The sequence below is a fragment of the Ovis aries genome, chromosome 26 (genome assembly GCF_016772045.2).
Source record: "Ovis aries strain OAR_USU_Benz2616 breed Rambouillet chromosome 26, ARS-UI_Ramb_v3.0, whole genome shotgun sequence".
Taxonomy (NCBI): domain Eukaryota; kingdom Metazoa; phylum Chordata; class Mammalia; order Artiodactyla; family Bovidae; genus Ovis; species Ovis aries.
In genome coordinates, this window is record NC_056079.1 from 41,179,656 (window position 1) to 41,198,646 (window position 18,991).

The 18,991-nt window shown below is 45.5% G+C and overlaps 1 protein-coding gene across 1 annotated transcript in view; it reads left to right on the plus strand.

Annotated features, from left to right (window-relative positions):
* The window catches only part of THRB (thyroid hormone receptor beta), a gene marked incomplete at its 5' end in the record, with an annotated part of 80,504 nt that overhangs the window by 35,953 nt on the left and 25,560 nt on the right, over positions 1–18,991 (plus strand). The window contains 1 exon segment of the mRNA NM_001190391.1: positions 14,278–14,378. Coding sequence (NP_001177320.1) covers positions 14,278–14,378 — 101 coding nt within the window.

Below are 18,991 nucleotides of genomic sequence, written 5' to 3' on the forward strand. Positions count from 1 at the left end.
GTGCTGCGATGAACATTGGGGTACACATGTCTCTTTCAGTTCTGGTTTCCTGGATAACCCTGTATGCGAGAGACAGCAAAAGAGAGACAGATGTATAGAACAGTCTTTTGGACTCTGTGGGAGAGAGGGTGGGATGATTTGTGAAAATGGCATTGAAACAGGTATAATATCATATATGAAATGAACCGCCAGTCCAGGTTTGATGCATGATACAGGATGCTTGGGGCTGGAGCACTGGGATGACCCAGAGGGATGGTATGGGGAGGGAGGTGGGAGGGGGGTTCAGGATGGGGAACACGTGTACACCCGTGGTGGATTCATGCTGATGTATGGCAAAACCAATACAATATTGTAAAGTAAGTAGCCTCCAATTAAAATAAATAAATTTATATATATATATAAAACATAATGAGTATCAGACCAGAGTTTCCCATCTTGGCATGTGCAGATGACTTTTGAGGCTGGTTCCTCTGTCGTGCGGCTGTCCTGCGCCTTGTGGAACCTTTAGCAGCGTCCCTGGCCTCCAGGCACCAGATGCCAATAGCCCAGTTGCGACAACAGCAGTGTCTCCAGATAGTGCCAGGTGTCCCCTTGGGGGTGAAACCGCCCCAGTTGAGAACCACTCTCTTGAAAGAACTGAATATTTAGAAAACATCTGAAAGAAAGGGTATATTGTAAAGGTGCTTTTTTTGTCATGTGAAATAGGAAAAGCCTCCTGGGCTTTCAAATGGAAAAGTTTAGATTTTTGTGTATTGAATCGATTCAAAATGGAGTACACTTGAACATCCATATACATGTATACCTGCAACATGCTGCTTACACATGTGTGTGAGAGACAGTCCGCGTGGTCTGGACTGTTCCTTCCATCAGGTAGGCTTGTTTAGGTCAGCTCTGTGTAGACATGAGCACCCCCTCTCCTTTCCACTCCATGACTACAGGGGTGACCTCAGGGAGACCAGTTCAGCTTAGAACAAGGATGCCATCCTGATGCCAAACCCAGCTGCCCCTTCCTTCATGAGACATCAGACTAAAGAGCTGCTAGCCCACATTCTTAGATCTAGACCTTGACTCTCATTCTGAAGGGTATTCAGATAAAGAAAAGGCACCCATTTTCCTCAGACCGGCAGGGCATGAAATAACTATGGTTGCTTCTGTGGAAGCCTGTTACCATAAACTGACTCTCAGAGCAAAACCAGAGATCAGAGGCACCCACTCTGCCCATTTCTGATGACCTTTTCTGCTGCCTCCTTTCCCTGTTCTCTTAAAACACTTTGCCTTCCTGCTTTCTAACCAATTGCCTCTTTAAAAAGAGGAAATGGTTGGGGATTCCCTGGCAGTCCAGTGGTGAGGACGCGGTGCTTTCGCTGCTGTGACCCGGGTTCAATCCCTGCTCCGGGCTAGGGTCAGGATTAGGGTTAAGGTCTCACAAGCCATGAGGCACAGCCAAAAATAAAATATTAAAAAATCTAAAATAAAATAGGAAGTGATCTCATTAGTACCAGAGTTCTGAAACGCCAATGCCCATAAGAACGAAAGAGCTGACGTAACTGAGAGACGCAGTTGTTCCATAAGGCCAACCCAGTTTAAATTTTTCAACCATCACACACATTGTTTACATGTCGCTGGATCAGAATGTTCAGTTCCATAAAGAAATGCATCATTTCACTTTTCTTGATTTACTTGTGTCTTCCCACTTTGGGCACAGATAAAAACCTGTGAAATATTTCTTTACTCATCAAAAGACTGTGCGAGACTAGACCTAAGCGGCTGCTGACATTGGCCTCCCTCAGGGAGGGGTGCTGACTGCAGAGAGCCAGGGGTCTCTCTGTTAGGAGGGGGACTGCCTGATTGGTGCTCTGGGAGGATTTGGGCTCAGTACGCCAGATCTTCCCATTTTTCACACGAAGCTACATTTTATGTGAAATCCTGGTTTTGAAAATTGGCTGAGATTTTTAAACACTCTGAAAGCCAAACCGTGCAGACTGCTAGCGTGTGTATCCTTTTGATTAACATTTTGACTGACTCATTATACCGGTCTTTTCCCTTTCTTTGTGACTTGCATCTTCAAGTGGTTTAGCTCTAATTGTAGATTGAAAGGTTAGGTCAGCTCCTGAGGGTTGGAGTCCATGGGGACTGAGAGAAGAAAGGTTAGTTAGCGACTTCTTGTGTGTAAAACTGTATTATGCCCCTTGCATGAGTCCTGTCTGACTCTTTTGCGACCCTGTGGGCAGTAGCCCTCCAGGCTTCTCTGTCCATGGGATTTCTCAGGCAAGGATACTGAAGTGGGTTGCCATGCCCTTCTCCAGGGGATCTTCCCAACTCAGGAACTGAACCTGCATCTCCTGCATTGCAGGCAGATTCTTTTACCACAGAGCCATCTGGGAGATCTGTATCATGCCCTAGCCTCATCCTAAAAATGATTTATTTTAGTTTCAAGAACTCTTTGAGTGAGAAGAAACCATCTAAACCTTGTTTTGGCCCCTTTTCTGCCTTAAGATTCCAGATAAAGGAAATCCAGAGACCCTTCTGCTCATGTCCTCTCCCATTTCTGGACTGACACCTCTGACCTGGCCTCCTTTCTGCTCCCCTGCCCTCCCTCCTGAGCTCTAGAGTTTGAAGACGTGCACCTCTTGTATCTTCACCCCAGCCAGTCGGAGGGCAGGGTGCAAAGAAAAGACATGTTGTTCTAAGGAAAGATTCCTTGAATGGGAGCATCTGGGCAGCTCTGTTGGGAAACTGCAGACCTTGAAAGTCAACACTGCTTCAAGTTTGAACCCCATTCCTTACACACTGGAGCATACATGTTTGTTAAGTAAATGGATGGATGGATGAATGAATATAGTGTTTATCAAAGGGTTAAATACTAACATGATGCAAAACTTGGTATCTATACCAAGAATTAAACATAACATAAGTCAGGATTATTATGTTGGGAAAAAGCTAAGCGATGGCGTGTTCAAGATTTTTTTAAATATATAAAGAAATAACATGACATTGAAGGTCCTGTGGGGGAAAAGCTTCAATCAGAAGGACCTAACTGTGGGGTAATTTAAGGGAGTTCCAGGTAAAATCGGAAGGGTGACTGAACACGCTGACAGTTTAGCTTCCTTCAGTTCAGTTCAGTCGCTCAGTCGTGTCCAACTCTTTGCGACCCCATGAATCGCAGCACGCCAGGCCTCCCTGTCCATCACCATCTCCCAGAGTTCACTCAGACTCACATCCATCAAGTCAGTAATGCCATCCAGCCATCTCACCTCGGTCATCCCCTTCTCCTCCTGCCCACAATCCCTCCCAGCATCAGTCTCTTCCAATGAGTCAACTCTTTGCATGAGGTGGCCAAAGTACTGAAGTTTCAGCTTTAGCATCATTCCTTTCAAAGAAATCCCAGGGTTGATCTCCTTCAGAATGGACTGGTTGGATCTCCTTGCAGTCCAAGGGACCCTCAAGAGTCTTCTCCAACACCACAGTTCAAAAGCATCAATTCTTTGGCGCTCAGCCTTCTTCACAGTCCAACTCTCACATCCATCCATGACCAAAGGAAAACCATAGCCTTGACTAGACGGACCTTATTCGGCAAAGTAATGTCTCTGCTTTTGAATATACTCTCTAGGTTCCTTGGGGGTATAAAAATATATTTTTATCCAATAGCCTCACCCTAACCACTCAGGGTCTGTAGCCTTAACCTCACCATGAACCAGCACCTTTCTGAACGACCCATCGCCAGTGATAACCACTGCTCCTTTCAGACGCCAGGACGGCTGTGCCAGGCAAGAGATCTTACCCAGAAGGGAAGATGAGCAGATGGGAAACAGCCTCTGGTCTTGGCTCCCCTCTTCTTCTCCTGGGTCGACCCTCCGAGGCAGCTTCTTCTCCTTTCCACCTACCAGCAAAGTCTGCCTTACGTTCTGTTCCTAAGGACTGTGTGTCCACGGAGGTGATGAGGGGTTTCCTTCTACTAGGGCCTGAGATGCTGTTATAATTCACTCAAAAAAGTTAGACTAGCCAGCCCTCTGATCTTACTCACTCATTAATTAGAAACCAAGTGAATCCCACTCAATGCAAACCAAGAAGCCAGGCTTGCTACCGGTCGCATGATTTCTGACACAAATGCACACAGCTTTCCCTTTCACATACTAAGTCCCTCTGAAAACCAAATTTTTAAAAATTAAAATCAAACTTTTAAAAACAACAGGGATAAACTTTGAAAATATTGTGCTCAGTGAAAACCAGTCATCAAAGAATACTTGTGGTACAATTCCATTTATACACTATGTCGAGAATAGGCAAATAGGTAGAAACAGAAAATAGCTTAGTGGTTGCTTGGAGCAGAGCAGATGGGGAGTTGAGAGGGATAGGAAGTGATTTCTAAAGGTACAGACTTTCTTAGGATGAGGATGAAAATGCTCTAAAACTGATGACAGTGTGATTTTACAACTCCATGAATATATTAAAAGCCGTTGAATTGTATGGTATGTGAATTAGGTCTTAAAGTTCTTAGCCAAAAAAGTTAAAAAAAAATGTTAGTAATATTTTAGCATGTCGATCTATTTTAGTGCAGAGTAATGCTTGGCAATTAGTGAGACTAATGCTTGGCAAGTGTTCACTTAAAAAAGACTCTCCCAGTCCTTTGTTGAACAAACAGACGGAGTTTGCTTTCGTAATAATATCCTTGATAAAGTGGCGGCACAGTTGACTAGTCTGAGACACAGGGTGTCTGAGAATACAGAAGCTAGGCAAGATGCGACATCCTTGGACCGTCACATGCAGACACGGGTCTTACTTAACCATTCTTCTTTAGCGGTCAGTCCCTTGGGACAATTCACAGAAGCAGTTCTCAGGTGAACAGCAAGGCCTCCAGGCCCTCCAGTTTCTCATATTTGTTTCCAGGCAGAACTCAGGACTGACACCCAGTGAGCGTGCACTCCCGGGAGCATGTATTTCCTCAGCTGGGTGTATTTACCAGCCAGCATGTGACTGTTTGGCGTGTGTGAGGAAGGAAAAGGATGGAGACCCCGAGAGGGGAGAGGAGGCAGTGGTTCCGTCCTCTAGGAGAACTGGTTACCGTGTGATGTATCAAGCATATTCAGAAACCTAAAGAGACTCCCCACCCACCTATCCACTTGTGCAGGATCTCACTCCTGGTGACAGTTATTTAATGATAAATGATGGGCCTAGGCATAATGACTGATGTATTTTTTTTGGGTAAATAAGATGGTTCTGAGTTAATATTTTGGAGAAAAGAAAGACACGGGTGGGGTGCACTCGTGTGCAACTGCTGCCACTTAAGTAGATGTTTCTGTAGATGTTTTGATGTTTTAACTACAGACATAATCACCTACTCACCCACCCTCCAAGAAGATAATCTGGGAGAAATGCAAGAGCAAAGCGAACCACTCTTCAGACTCACAGTCAGAACACAGAAGGCGTCCATTCCACCCGCACATTGACTTATCACAAGACTCCAGGGTTCCCAAGAACTTTAAAGGCCAGACAGTTCAACCTTCCACATCAACTGTTGAGCTACAGACAGGAAGAAATCTTCAGTGCCCTACTGCCAACGGCAAAGAGTAAAGCAGAAAGGTCGTGACGAGGTTGGGGGAGAGGGTCCCACATCTTTCTAGTTCTGACGGGTGGTCTCCAGCCCTCCCAAGGCGTGTCCCTCAAGCCACAGTGTCCAGTTGCACTGTGATTGGTTCCCAAAGATGAGAAGGAAAAGACCTGTAGCTCTCTCTCCTTTATCTCTGCCATCTGCACTTGATACCAAGTATCTGACAAAATGCACATCACCTCTGGGTGTAAGAAGTCAAGATGTAGCTTCCCTGTGCAGATGGAGAGCATGTGAAAAGATGCTGCACACAACTAATCACCAGGGAAGTGCAAATCAGAGTCACAGGATCACCTCACACCTGTCAGAATGACTGTCATCAAAGAGAACACAAACAACAAATGTTGGCAGGATATAGAGAAAAGGGGATCAATCCCTTACACTGTTGAAGGGAATGTAAATTAGTGCAGCCACTATGGAGAATAGTATGGAGCTTTCTCCAAAAAAACTGAAAACAGAACTACTATGTGTATCAGTCGCTCAGTTGTGTCCAGCTCTTTGCGACCCCATGGACTCAAGCCCAGCAGGCTCCTCTCTCCATGAGATTCACCAGGCAAGAATACTGGAGTGGGTTGCCATTCCCTTCTCCAGGAAATCTTCCTGACCCAGGGGTTGAACCTGGGTCCTCTGCATTGCAGGCAGATTCTTTACCACCTGAGCCAGCAGGGAAGCCCTAGTGTTTAGTAGTAGAACTACTATATGACCTAGAAATTCCACTCCCAGATAAATACCGTAAAAAAAGCAAAAACACTGGGGCTCTCCTGGTGGTCCAGTGGTTAAGAATCCGCTTCCCAGTGCAGGGGACACAGGTTTAATCTCCGGTCTGGGAACTAAGGTCCCACATGCCGGGGCAAATAAGCCCACGTGCTACAACTTCTGAGCCACAAAGAGAGAAGCCTGAGCGCTGCCACCAAATTCCCCAGAAGCTCTGATTTTAAAGCGCACATGCCCCTCAGTGCTCTGAGCAGCGTAATTCGCAATAGCCGCGATATGGAAGCAGCCTCCGCGTCTATAAACAGATGAATGGATACAGAAGATGTGGTCTGTGTGCACAAGGAAATATTACTCAGCCATAAAAAGGGTGAGATTTTGCCATTGGCAACAACATGGAAGGACAGCATCACGCTGAGTGAAATAAGTCAGGCAGGGAAAGACAAAACTTGTATGAGATCACTCATATGTAGCATCTAAACAATGCAACACACTAGTGAATATAATAAAAAAACAGACTCATAGTGAACAAACTAGCGGGGAGGGGAGGAGGGACAAAATAGGGTGGGGGGGTACAAATTATTAGGTATAAGATAAGCTACAAGGACATAGTAACAACACATTGAAATAGCCAGTATTTTATAATAACTTTAAATGAAGTATGACCTTTAAAAGTTGTGACTCACTATATTGGACACCTGTAATTTATAGAATATTGTACAGCAACTGTGATTCAATAAGAAAATTTAACTTTAAAAATAAGGTGTAGCTTTCCTGACAACATGGATATGTATATTCCCTCTGACTTTACCAGGAAGATGCATTTTTTAAATAATTGGGCTGCTTTGCGTTTTGTGAGTATGTGTTTCAGCGCACACAGGCGCATATGTGCACATACAGTCAAACATCCTAATTTAAGATGTAGAAACACCAAAATGCTACAGTACTTATCTCTGTGGTAGAAAGTTGATAGGTAAGTTTGTTTTTTGCTAATTTATGTCTTTCGATTTTTCTACAATAAATTGTATTATTTGTGTAATTGTTATTTTAAAAAAGCTGGACTTTATAAGAAGCTAATGTACACAGTTTTTAGCTCGCTTACATCGCAGTCATTTTGTTTCTTTGTTTAATTATGTATTTGTCTACCTTTGGCTGCGAGGGGTCTCTGTTGCTCCGCGAAGGCTTTCTCGGGTTGCGGCGGGGCTGCTCTCCAGCGGCGGTTCGAGGACTCCTCACGGCAGCGGCTTCTCTTGGTGCGGTGCGCAGGCTCCAGGCGTGAGGGCTTCCGTACTTGCGGCACATGGGCCCGCTGGTCGTGTGCCGGCCTCTAGTGTCCAGCCTCAGTGGTCGTGGCACTCAGGCTTAGTTGCTCTGTGTCATGCGGGATCTTCCCAGACCAGGGATCAGCATTGGCAGGTGGATTCTTTCCCACTGTGCCACCAGGGACGTCCCTGTACATGTTGGTCTTCATCCCTAGAGACTGATCACTGTGATGTTACATATCTCCAGAGTATGTCTGACCGTATTCACTGACTTTATCCCCAGTCCTACACACTTGATCACTAGTTGGTTCTCTGGACACAGATCCCTGTTGGAGCTATTATGTTTCTTTTTCCTAAGAATGAACTCCACCCCCCAAAAAACTGTATTTAGAGTAAATCAACACCTTGTGAATTTTCCTGTAGATTTTGTTAGTATTTCTCCTTAGATTTGAGTTGCCTAGCAGACGGTGGCATCGGAGAAGGCGATGGCACCCCACTCCAGTACTCTTGTCTGGAAAATCCGATGGATAGAGGAGCCAGGTGGGCTGCAGTCCATGGGGTCATGAAGAGTTGGACATGACCGAAGCGACTTAGCAGCAGCAGCAGCAGCAGACAGTGGCATACTACTTTGGGGTTTGGGGTTTACGATCATGTAAAGGAGAGACCTAACCAGCCAGCAATGCCTCTCTTTGAGTGTGATGAATAGTGGATTTTTAATGCATGGGAAGTTGCGGTATCTATCTTATTGATCTGCTTTACGTTTCAGCTCCTCTGGGTCTTTGTTGCTGCGTGGGGGCCTCCTCTAGTTCCTGCAGGCAGGGCTGCTCTCCAGCTGCAGGGCACCTGCTCCTCTTGCTGTGGAGCGCAGGCTCTGGGGCACATGGGCTTGCGTAGCTGCAGCACCCAAGCTCAGTAGCCACAGCTCCCAGGCTCTAGAGCACTAGCTCAACGGGCTTAGTTGTTCTGAGGCATGTGGGATCTTCCCAGACCTGCGATCGAACCCGTGTCCCCTGCATGGGCAAGCAGACTCTTACCCACTGTACCCCCTGGGATGTCCCAACAGTGGTTTTCACAGCCCAAAGGAGACAGTTGAGCAAGATGTATAAAACTCAGACTTCAAATCTCCATATTCGGTGATGGTGTCTCAACCGAACTGGCCTGGACATAGTGACTTTCATTTCTCCGTTGTGGGAACACGTATGGCCCTTCAGCTCTCCTTAGCCCTGTGTCCTAGCCCTAGTAAACCCAGTGATGAGAGCTATCAAAGCAAGCAGGAATCTAGTTGATCAGTGAGCATGCGTGCCCCCAGATCACCACGTCTTAGATGAGCTTGAATCTGGACGTCTTCATCTGAGTGGAATATGGGGGTTTTAACCATAGTTCAAACATCCTAATGCAGTTTTCATGAAACTGGAAGCCGGGCCCTGCGTCTGCATTATCAGCTCTTCCAGAAGCCCTTGTGGAGACCCTCAGCCTCTTGGGCACCGCTCCAGACTGCCACCCTGCCTGTCTGCACGTGCCAGATACAGACCTCCTCCCTGTGTTCTCCCCTCTAGAGGGCTGGGAGCAGTGATCTGGAGAAACTGAGATGCTGTCCATCAGAGGAACCAGGGGCAGACACCAGGGCTTCAGCCTGGACGCATGATCCCTGCCCCCTCACTGGAACCGTAACACTGGAAGTAAACCAGAGACCACGTCTAAGGAAGGAAAAAGCTCACGCCTGTTATGTCGCAGGTGCTGCGGGCTGCCACTGACAAGCACGGGGAGGGTTGTGAGTGCCCATCCTGGACTCGGGCTGCAGGTGGGCAAGAGGGCAACTTGGAGACTTACCCCAGCCCCGACCACATCATTGGCAGATGAGCTATGATTGTCTATTTCCCCTCAAAACACTGAAAACTGCCCCAAGAATTAAGACTGTTCAGCTCCTTGGCATGTTGCCTGGCAATGGAATCCCCTCATATATATGTTTGTTGAATGGAACCTCTTTTCTCTCCTGGTTTCTTTGCTTTCTACTAGGGGCTTTATTGAGACATGTTCACATACTATAAAATTCACAGATTTATGCAAAATATGTCCATACAAAACAATGGTTTTCTTTTTTAATTCCATTTATTTTTATTTTTTTGATGTTGTTGCACCATGCAGCACGTGAGATCTTAGTTTGTCACCAGGGGCTGAGCCGCAGTCCCCTGCAGTGGGAGCGCAGAGTCCTAACCAGGGAAGTCCCCTGGTTTCACTCAGTGGTTTTTAGTATATTCACAGAGTTGTGCAGCCATCAACACTACACAATTCCAGAACATTTTCACTTCCTTGAAAAGAAACTTTGTATCCTTCAGTGGTCATCGCCCATTCTCCCCTCCCTCCAGACCTTGGCAACCTCTAATCTCATTTCTGTCTTTATGAATTTGCCTGACCTGCTATTTCACAGAAATAGAGGTATATGATACATGGCATTTCATATCTGGCTTCTTTCGCGGCGTGCTTTCCAGGTTCTTCCATGTTGCAGCGTGTAACAGTACTTACTTCCTTTTCGTGACTGAATAATATTCCATTGTACAAATATGCTCTATTTTGTCTATTTTGTTCATCATCTGATGGACATTTGGGTGGTTTCTACCTTCTGAATATTGTGTACGGTGCTGCTTTGTACAAGTTTCTGTACAGACACATGTTTTCAGTTCTCTTGAGTGTGTATTTCAGAGTAGAATTGCTGGGTCATATATGTCACTCTGTGTTTAACCTTTTGAGGAACTGCCAAAGTGCTTTTCCAAAGCACATTTCACATTCCTACCAGCAATATGCGAGTGCTCTGATTTCTCCATAGCCTCACCAACATGCGTTATTATCTGCCATTTTATCGCAACCAACCTAGAGGATGTTAAGTAGAACCTCGGTGTGATCCTGATTTGCATTCCGCATCTTTTCATGGCTTTTCCTTCGTTTTCAGCTGTCTCTCTCTCATTGAGAAATAACCAGGACTGGGAATACAGAACTCAGTTGCTTACACACGCGCTTCCTCAAGGATGAAACCGTGTCTTGCTTGTTCTTATATTACAAGCTCTAAGCACAGTGTTAGTGGCTCAGTCATGCCCAACTCTTTGCGACCCTGTGGACTGTATGTAGCCCGCCAAGCTCCTCTGTCCATGGGACACTTCAGCAAAGGATGCTGGAGTGGATGGCCATTCCCTTCTCAGAGGATCTTCCCAACCCAGGGGTCAAACCCAGGTCTCCTGCATTGCAGGTGGGATTCTTTACCGTCTGAGCCACCAGGGAAGCCCGAGCACAGTGGCAGATGCTAAAATAAATGTTTTCTAAATTCATGAATAGACGACTGATTGGATGAACACACAGATCTCTCCAGTTCCCTTTTTTCTCTGCCCAGATCCCTTCCAGAATTCTCTCTTTTTTTAAATGTCTGATGAGAATTTTGAAACATTTGAAGTGAACTCAACAGATGATTCATGTTTGCTTGATGCTAAAGTAAACTAAGAAAAGCTGTGATATTTAAAAAGATAATCCTTGTGCATTACCAAATCTTGCTTTGAACTCATTTCTCTCCTTCCCAAAAGGGAGATTCTTCTAAAATAAAGTCTGAGCACAGTCATTATGAAAAGGGTCCATTTTTTTCTGTTTTCTCAATGGCTTTTTTTCTGAAAAGTAAGCCCTCAGTGACCCAGTTTAATGAAAGACTGATGAAAATGTCATGATAAAGCATATAGTAAGTCATCTATCATTTCAACCTGGCTGATCTTTTTTGGACCCAGTAAGGGTTTCCTGAGTCAAAGAAGTTCGTTAAGACCGTGATCAAGAGAAAGAATGATTTTGTTTTCTTAGCCTCTCCACATCCCAACAAATCAAGTCTTTTTGGTTTTCTCTGAAGCTCTGTGCTTCTATGATAAACCTCTGGTACCTATGAAACTGGATTTGCCCTCTGAAGCATTTCTTATGTTTAGAATTGCATACAGGAAAGGAAAGAGGCAGACATGGGTGGGAAGTACATAGCTTCTGTTCGTGTCTTTAATTTCCTGGGTCATGGAATTTAATAAGCTCAGAGTGCAGTAATGAAAAGAGTTATCACAGTTAGATTTGTTTCTTAATAAGCAGAGCCACTATTTACTGCAGACATGAAATTAAAAGATGCTTCATCCTTGGAAGAAGAGCTGTGAGAAACGTAGACAGTGTATTAAAAAGCAGAGACGTCACTTTGCCAACAAAGTTCCATCTAGTCAAAGCTATGGTTTTTCCAGTAGTCAGTTACGGATGTGAGAGTTGAACCATAAAGAAGGCTGAGCCCCGAAGAACTGATGCTTTTGAACTGTGGTGTTGGAGAGGACTCTTGAGAGTCCCTTGGACAGCAACAAGATCCAACCAGTCCATCCTAAAGGAGATCAGTCCTGAATATTCACTGGAGAGACTGATACTGAAGCTGAAACTCCAATATTTTGGCCACCTGATGCAAAGAACTGACTCACTGGAAGAGACCCTGATGCTGGGAAAGATTAAAGCCAGGAAGAGATGAAAATGACAGAGGATGAGATGGTTGGATGCCATCACCAGCTCAAAGGACATGAGTTTGAGTAAGCTCCGGGAGATGGTGATGGACAGGGAGGCCTGGGGTGCTGCATTCCATATAATCTCAAAGAGTCGGACACGACTGAGCGACAGAACAACCACCACCACCCAGTTGTTGAGCTATGTAATCACATCACAAGTTTGCAGAACCTTTTTTTAACGTTTGTTTATTCGCTTTCATTTTTGGCTGTGCTGGGTGTTTTGTTGCAGTGCAGGCTTTCTGCAGTTGCGGTGAGTGGGGGCTACTCTCTAGTTACGATGTGCGGGCTTATCTTCGTGGTGGCTTCTCTTGTTGCAGAACACACACTCTAGGGTACACACGCTCAGTAGTTGTAGTTCATGAACTTAGCTACTCTTCAGCATGTGGGGTCATCCCGAGCCAGGGATCCAGCAGGTGTCTCCTACGTTGGCAATTGTGTCCAATTCTTTACCACTGAGTCACCAGGGAAGCCCTGCAGAACCTTTTTTTGTTTTTTTAGATGCCCTTATTCATTCTACTTTTGAAGTTATTTTTAGAGAAAAACCAACACCAACACTTTCAGAGAGCCGGAAGTCAAGATCTGGGCTTTCGTCTCTGCTGTTAATTTCTGATTTGAGCCTGAGGAAGGCCAAACTGATGAAGACCTGTTCATCTCAAAATTACTTGCTCTCCCAGGGCCTTTCCAGCTATAAAGTTTTCTGAATTTATTGCATGGTACCGAGATTGCAAAGGGATCAAGTCCCCTAAGCACAGGTTCAAAAATAAGCCTTTGATGCTAAAGCTGAAACTCCAGTCCTTTGGCCACCTCACGCGAAGAGCTGACTCATTGGAAAAGACTCTGATGCTGGGAGGGATTGGGGGCAGGAGGAGAAGGGGACAACCCAGGATGAGATGGCTGGATGGCATCACGGACTCGATGGACGTGAGTCTAAGTGAACTCCGGGAGTTGGTGATGGACAGGGAGGCCTGGCGTGCTGCGATTCATGGGGTCGCAAAGAGTCGGACACGACTGAGCGACTGAACTGAACTGAACTGAAAGAGACTGTGATCCACAGCACCCCAGGTGTCTCACATCCTGGCCTCTCTGGATCCCTCCGTATAAACCCAGCCCAGGGAGTCTCAATTCTAGATGTACGTTAAGAATCACCCAGAGAACGTTTAGGAAATTCGGTGCCTATGTTTCTACACCCTAAGACCACTGAAATAAGATTCTCAGGGGGCTGGTCTCAGATTCAGTATTTTTAAATGGGTGATTCCAAGATTCAGTTTTCTTTTTTAACTGTACCATGTGGTATGTGGGGTCTTAGTTCCCTGACCAGGGATTGAACCTGGGCCCTCACCAGTGAAAGTGCAGAGTCCTAACCACTGGACAACCATGGAATTCCCCATAAGATTCAATGCTTTTAAGCAGAATGATTCTAAGGTCTAATCAGAGTGGAAAATCCACGGTTTACCCAAGTAGTTTTGTATGGATAGAGAAAGCTGGGCGTTGAAGAACTGATGCTTTTGAACTGTGGTGTTGAAGCAGACTCTTGAAAGTCCCTTGGACTGCAAGATCAAACCAGTCCATCCTAAAGGAAATCAGTCCTGAATAGTCATTGGAAGGACTGATGCTGAAGCTGAAACTCCAGTACTTTGGAGTTGGACAGACTGGGCCACTGAACTGATTTCATATGTCCACGCCCTCTTGAGCCTCCCTCCCACCTCCCACGCCATCCCACCCTTCTAGGTTGTCCCAGAGCCCCGGTTTGAACTCCCTGGGTCATGCAGCAAATCCCCACTGGCTTCTGTTTTACCGATGGTATTTCATATGTTTCCATGGTGCTTTCTCCATTGGTCCCACCCTCTCCTTCCCACAGACATGGAGAGCAGACTTATGGACATGGACGGGGGCGGGGAGCGGTGTGGGAAGGAGAGAGTGGGAAAGACTTTTAAAATGTTTTCTTGTTCAGAGTTTTACTTTCTATATTGAAAACTAAATGATGTAAATGTGTAAACCATAAAGCAAAAGTTGTATTAAAAAGCATAAAACAATTCGGTCGTGCCCCTCATCCACCCCTTCCGTCCTCCCCTGTGCTCCTCCTGGCTGTGGCGTCTTTGACTTGAACGTGATGTCTTTCTCACCTCCTCTTCTGTCCTCCCCACAGGCTACATCCCCAGTTACTTAGACAAGGACGAGCTGTGCGTCGTGTGCGGTGATAAAGCCACGGGCTACCACTACCGCTGCATCACGTGCGAAGGCTGCAAGGTAACGCGCGCCGGCCCCTCCCCAGAGCCTCCAGAACGCGAGTTCGCACCAAACCCCGACATTCATGGGCTGTGATCATCCGGGTGTCTGGTGGACCTCTTCATTTTGGGAGGGGGTCGGGCGCATATTCAAGACAGAATTTTTTTTTCAAAGCGGAAATAACTAGATGAAGTTTTGCGAGAGTGTGAGATCCGGGGGCGTGGTTATTCAGTCGCTCAGTGGTGTCCGGCCATTTGCGACCCCGCGGACTGCAGCACGCCAGGCTGCGGCAGGCACGCTGTCCACTGTCTCTCAGCGTTTGCTCAGACTCACGTCCATTGTGTCTATGATGCCATCCAACAGGTAGAAAAATTGATTAAATGAAAAGAAATCGATAAAGGCCTCCTTTTCAGTTTAAAAACGCATTGATATTTTATAACGTGTTACCCTCCCAAGAAATGACCATTCTCCTCCTGCTTTATCTCGAGTGTTTCAGGGGACAGAGTTGGCCTCAACCCCAAGCTGTTTGCCAGTGTGAACCTGACTGAATACGCTCACTTTTCAGGGTTCCATTAGGGACTATCTTTGAGGCTACTTAGGTTCAATTCTATGCTGAAATTGTCCAATCCGGCTGTTGGCACAGGCCGCAGTCCCTGGGTAAATTCTGGTTGTGCTTCAGCAATCACATCCTCTCCAGACCCACCGGCAGGAGACACTGGACGAGAATACACCACCAAACAACAGTCAGAGCACTTTAGGAAAATGAACCTGAATTTGCAAACTTACATCTTCATTATCAAAATGACGTTGAGTTTCTGGCAAACACGTTTTGGTCCAACAACCTAACCTAGAAGATAAAGTTCACTGTAAAGGTAAACAAAGCTTAACCCAGGGCATTCAGCTGATGTTTTATAAAAGAGGTAGTAAGTCAGAGAAGCGGAGAAGGCAATGGCACCCCAGTCCAGTACTCTTGCCTGGAGGATCCCATGGATGGAGGAGCCTGGTGGGCTGCAGTCCATGGGGTTGCTAAGAGTTGGACACGACTGAGCGACTTCACTTTCACTTTTCACTTTCATGCATTGGAGAAGGAAATGGCAACCCACTCCAGTGTTCTTGCCTGGAGAATCTCAAGGACAGTGGCTGCCGTCTATGGGGTCGCACAGAGTCGGACACGACTGAAGCGACTTAGCAGCAGCAGCAGCAAGTCAGAGAAAAACTTTAATTTTCTTGTTGAATGTTTTATTTACCTTATTTTACACAAAATGATCACAAACTTTAGAGCAAAAATCATATTAAAATTCATAAAACAAATCAGTCTTCCTCATTCATCACCTACCTCACCACCTCTCCTCTCTTTTCCTTCCTCCAACTACCCCCTTTTCTCCTAACCTTTGACCCTAGACCCCCAAATTCAACATGTTAGCTCGCTTTCATACTGATGGGTGTCATTTCCCTCGTGGAGGATTTTCCACGCAAACTCCCTTCTTTCTGTGCATAAAATTAGGAAACATGTAGCCTACTAAAGTGTTAAGATGATATACCCAGTGAAAAGAGGTCATTTTTGAGGTCATTTTTAAGGTCTCAAGGCAAGACTCTTTTTTTGGAATGTGATATAATATTGCTCTCATTCATCCAGACTCCTTTGATCTAGAATTTGTAACCTTTTAACAAAGATTGGGCTAAAGGTTGCTATTACATCTATGAAAACAATATCATAAGGAGTTTGATGGCATTATTTACAAATAAGTTGCGGCTGTTTATTAATTGGGAAACTTGCAGACTGTCTCTTGAAAGGCCAATTTTATGGGCTTTGTTTGAAACTGATAAAACCATTTCTATAGATGCTTTCCCTCATTCCAAAAGCTCAGCGATTCGAATGGGTCTTTTTTCTAAATTAGCCCCAGTTAAGAAGGGTTTTACCTACCTGATTATGCAGTGTTGGGATTCTCTCAAATCAGTTTTTAATGACAAATTTTGAATTCTAGGAGCAACTCTAATGAAAATTCCATTTAACATTCAGCTCCCAAAGTGACTCTAAAAACCAAGTGTACCTTACAGAGGACTTAATGCTCCCTGCTGCTGTTTGCTGTTAGTCGCTCAGTTGTGTCTGACTCTTTGTGACCCCATGGGCTGCAGCCAGCCAGGCTCTGCTGTCCATGGAATTTTCCAGGCAAGAATTCTGGAGTGGGTTGTCATGCCCTTCTCCAGGGGATCTTCCCTGACCCAGGGTTTGAACCCATGTCTCTTCTGTCACCTGGGAAACCCAAGGGCAGCTACACAGATCATTTAATATAAGGACAGAGCATCTTGGAAAAAAAGCAAAAGAGATGTTCAAATGAAACAGGGCTTTTAAAAGCGGCCAAAAATGAAAAAAGTTGCACTTCACATCTTGTTTATTCAAACCTGTAATTTACAAGTATTTCTACCCACTACTCACCGTGTGCAGAGGGACTCTTTTCTTCCTGTTTTTGCCCAGAAGACAGTGGAAATCTTCCAGATCAGATGTTTCGTCTGTTGGGATAGGCCAGTTTTCATGCATCTTTTGTAGAAAGAAAGTTTATGCTCCTACAATAAATCACTTTTTAGCGCTGATTACGGCATCATCTGGACCACTAAGAAATGGATTCAGTTCTTCTCAAAATGCAGAGAAACGTGTCTAATGTCAATTTATAAAAGCAAAACCTCTGCTCCGCAGCAACTCATCAGTGAAAGATAAGTCCTTACTCTGTCCCTGAGACATCTCTTTTGTCTCAAAAAGATTTTTTTAAAGTAAATATTTTCTATCCAAGTTCACTCACAAAAGTTGATGTTTCTCCCTTTTTAAAATTAAGGAACCTGCCATCTTCGACATTTACTCAAATGAAGTGTTCCTTCATCATGTGTCAAAATTTGCTTCTATCATGCCTCAGGGGAAGCCTGAGCCTTAAAAAGGATCTGGTCCATGAAGTGCCCAAGAAGAGGCAGCGAGATGAGCCACAGAAAAGATGGCACTAAGAATGGCACAGCCTGCTGCCTCAACTTATTTTTCTTTTTTTCAAAATAAGCCACGCATCAGTTATTTCATTCATTCCTTCTAAAGGTTCCCAGAGAAGCCTTTTTGGAAAAATGCTCGTTACGTCTGCTTCCGGTTCATCACCTTGTCCCCTCCATGCTCTTGTCTGACTCCTCGGTGGGCCAACCCCCCGCCCCTGGACACGAGCCAGTGTGAGCAGACAAGGGAGGAAAGGTCTCCTGACTTCAGGGAACAGTCTTCCAACTTCAGAGCAGCGGTCAGTGTGCTCATGGAGGCCCTGGACTTCGGTGTTTCCACCTCCAGGGAAACCAAAAGGAGGATGCCAGCTGGTGGCCCTCCTCCCTGCCTGTGACATCTGTCTTCTTGCTAGAATTTCTGTTTCCTCTGCCTTTCAAGCGAGTGCAACCCTCGAAGTGTGGGGGGCAAGGAAGAGGACAGGGTGGAGGGGACCGGTGGGGAAGTTTGTTTCCACTCTGCAGGCCCTGACATCCGAGCCTGGCAGGACAGCCCACCTTGGACACCCAGGAAACACATGTCAGCTGCTGCCCCGTGTGTGCTTTAGGGAGTCTTATGACAGTTCGTCAACGTCATTCAAACTAATGGGCTCAGTGTTTAAGGATCCAGAGCCAAATATAATATGACAGCTCTTCTGTTAGGACTTGAGTAATAGAAGTGACCGGGGATGAGCACGTGCGCCCTGACACCATGTCCCTGAGCCTCAGCCCGTCATTCCTCCTTGTTATTCTGCTTTGCCCAAAGTAAAATCCTCCCTCAGACCTTTTCCTTGTAAAGAAGAGTTCCTGAGTCTGAGTGAGGAATATGCAAATGGTATATGTACATAATCAAAGCTGCCAGGGCCGGTTAAATGGGATAATTACAATTTGGGCTTAATCCTGGTGGATCAGCTGGTGAAGAATCTGCCTGCAATGCGGGAGACCTGGGTTCGATCCCTGGGTTGAGAAGATCCCCTGGAGAAGGGAATGGCTACCCACTCCAGTATTCTGGCTTGGAGAATTCCATGCATTGGATACATGCAATTACTTTGCATGGGGTCGCAAAGAGTCAGACATGACTGAGCCACTTTCACTAGATCAGCTGGCATCTAAGTCCAGTTTATGCAACCAAGTTGGAGGTTCCTTTAAGCTTTAACAGACAAGTCCTTTAAAACCTGTTGTGCCTTGCTAATGTATACTAAAACATAAAATGATGTGGTTTTTTGAGAGTGGGTAAGAAGGGACTGTTTATAATATGTTCATCTAAAACATTTAAATAATACAGTAAAACTGGACTAAGTTTATATCATATAAGCAGTTAAATAAGTAACACTTGCAGTCCAATTCCCAGGTTCCAGTTCCAGCGTGTACTTGCCATGTGATTTGGGGCAAGTGATTTAACCTGTCTGAGGCTTAGTTTTTTAATCCCCGCGGTGGAGATATTAAGAGTACCGACCTCAGAAGGTTGTGGGAGAGACAGAGGCATGGCGCCTGTCTGCAGCACTCTGCACTGCGCCACTCACAAGGAGTGGTGTCTGCCGTTATGACTTGAGTACCATGTCCAGAAAGGATTCTCATGTGACACGGCCCTGAGGGGGTTACATAAGTCACCTAGGCCTGGAACCCCC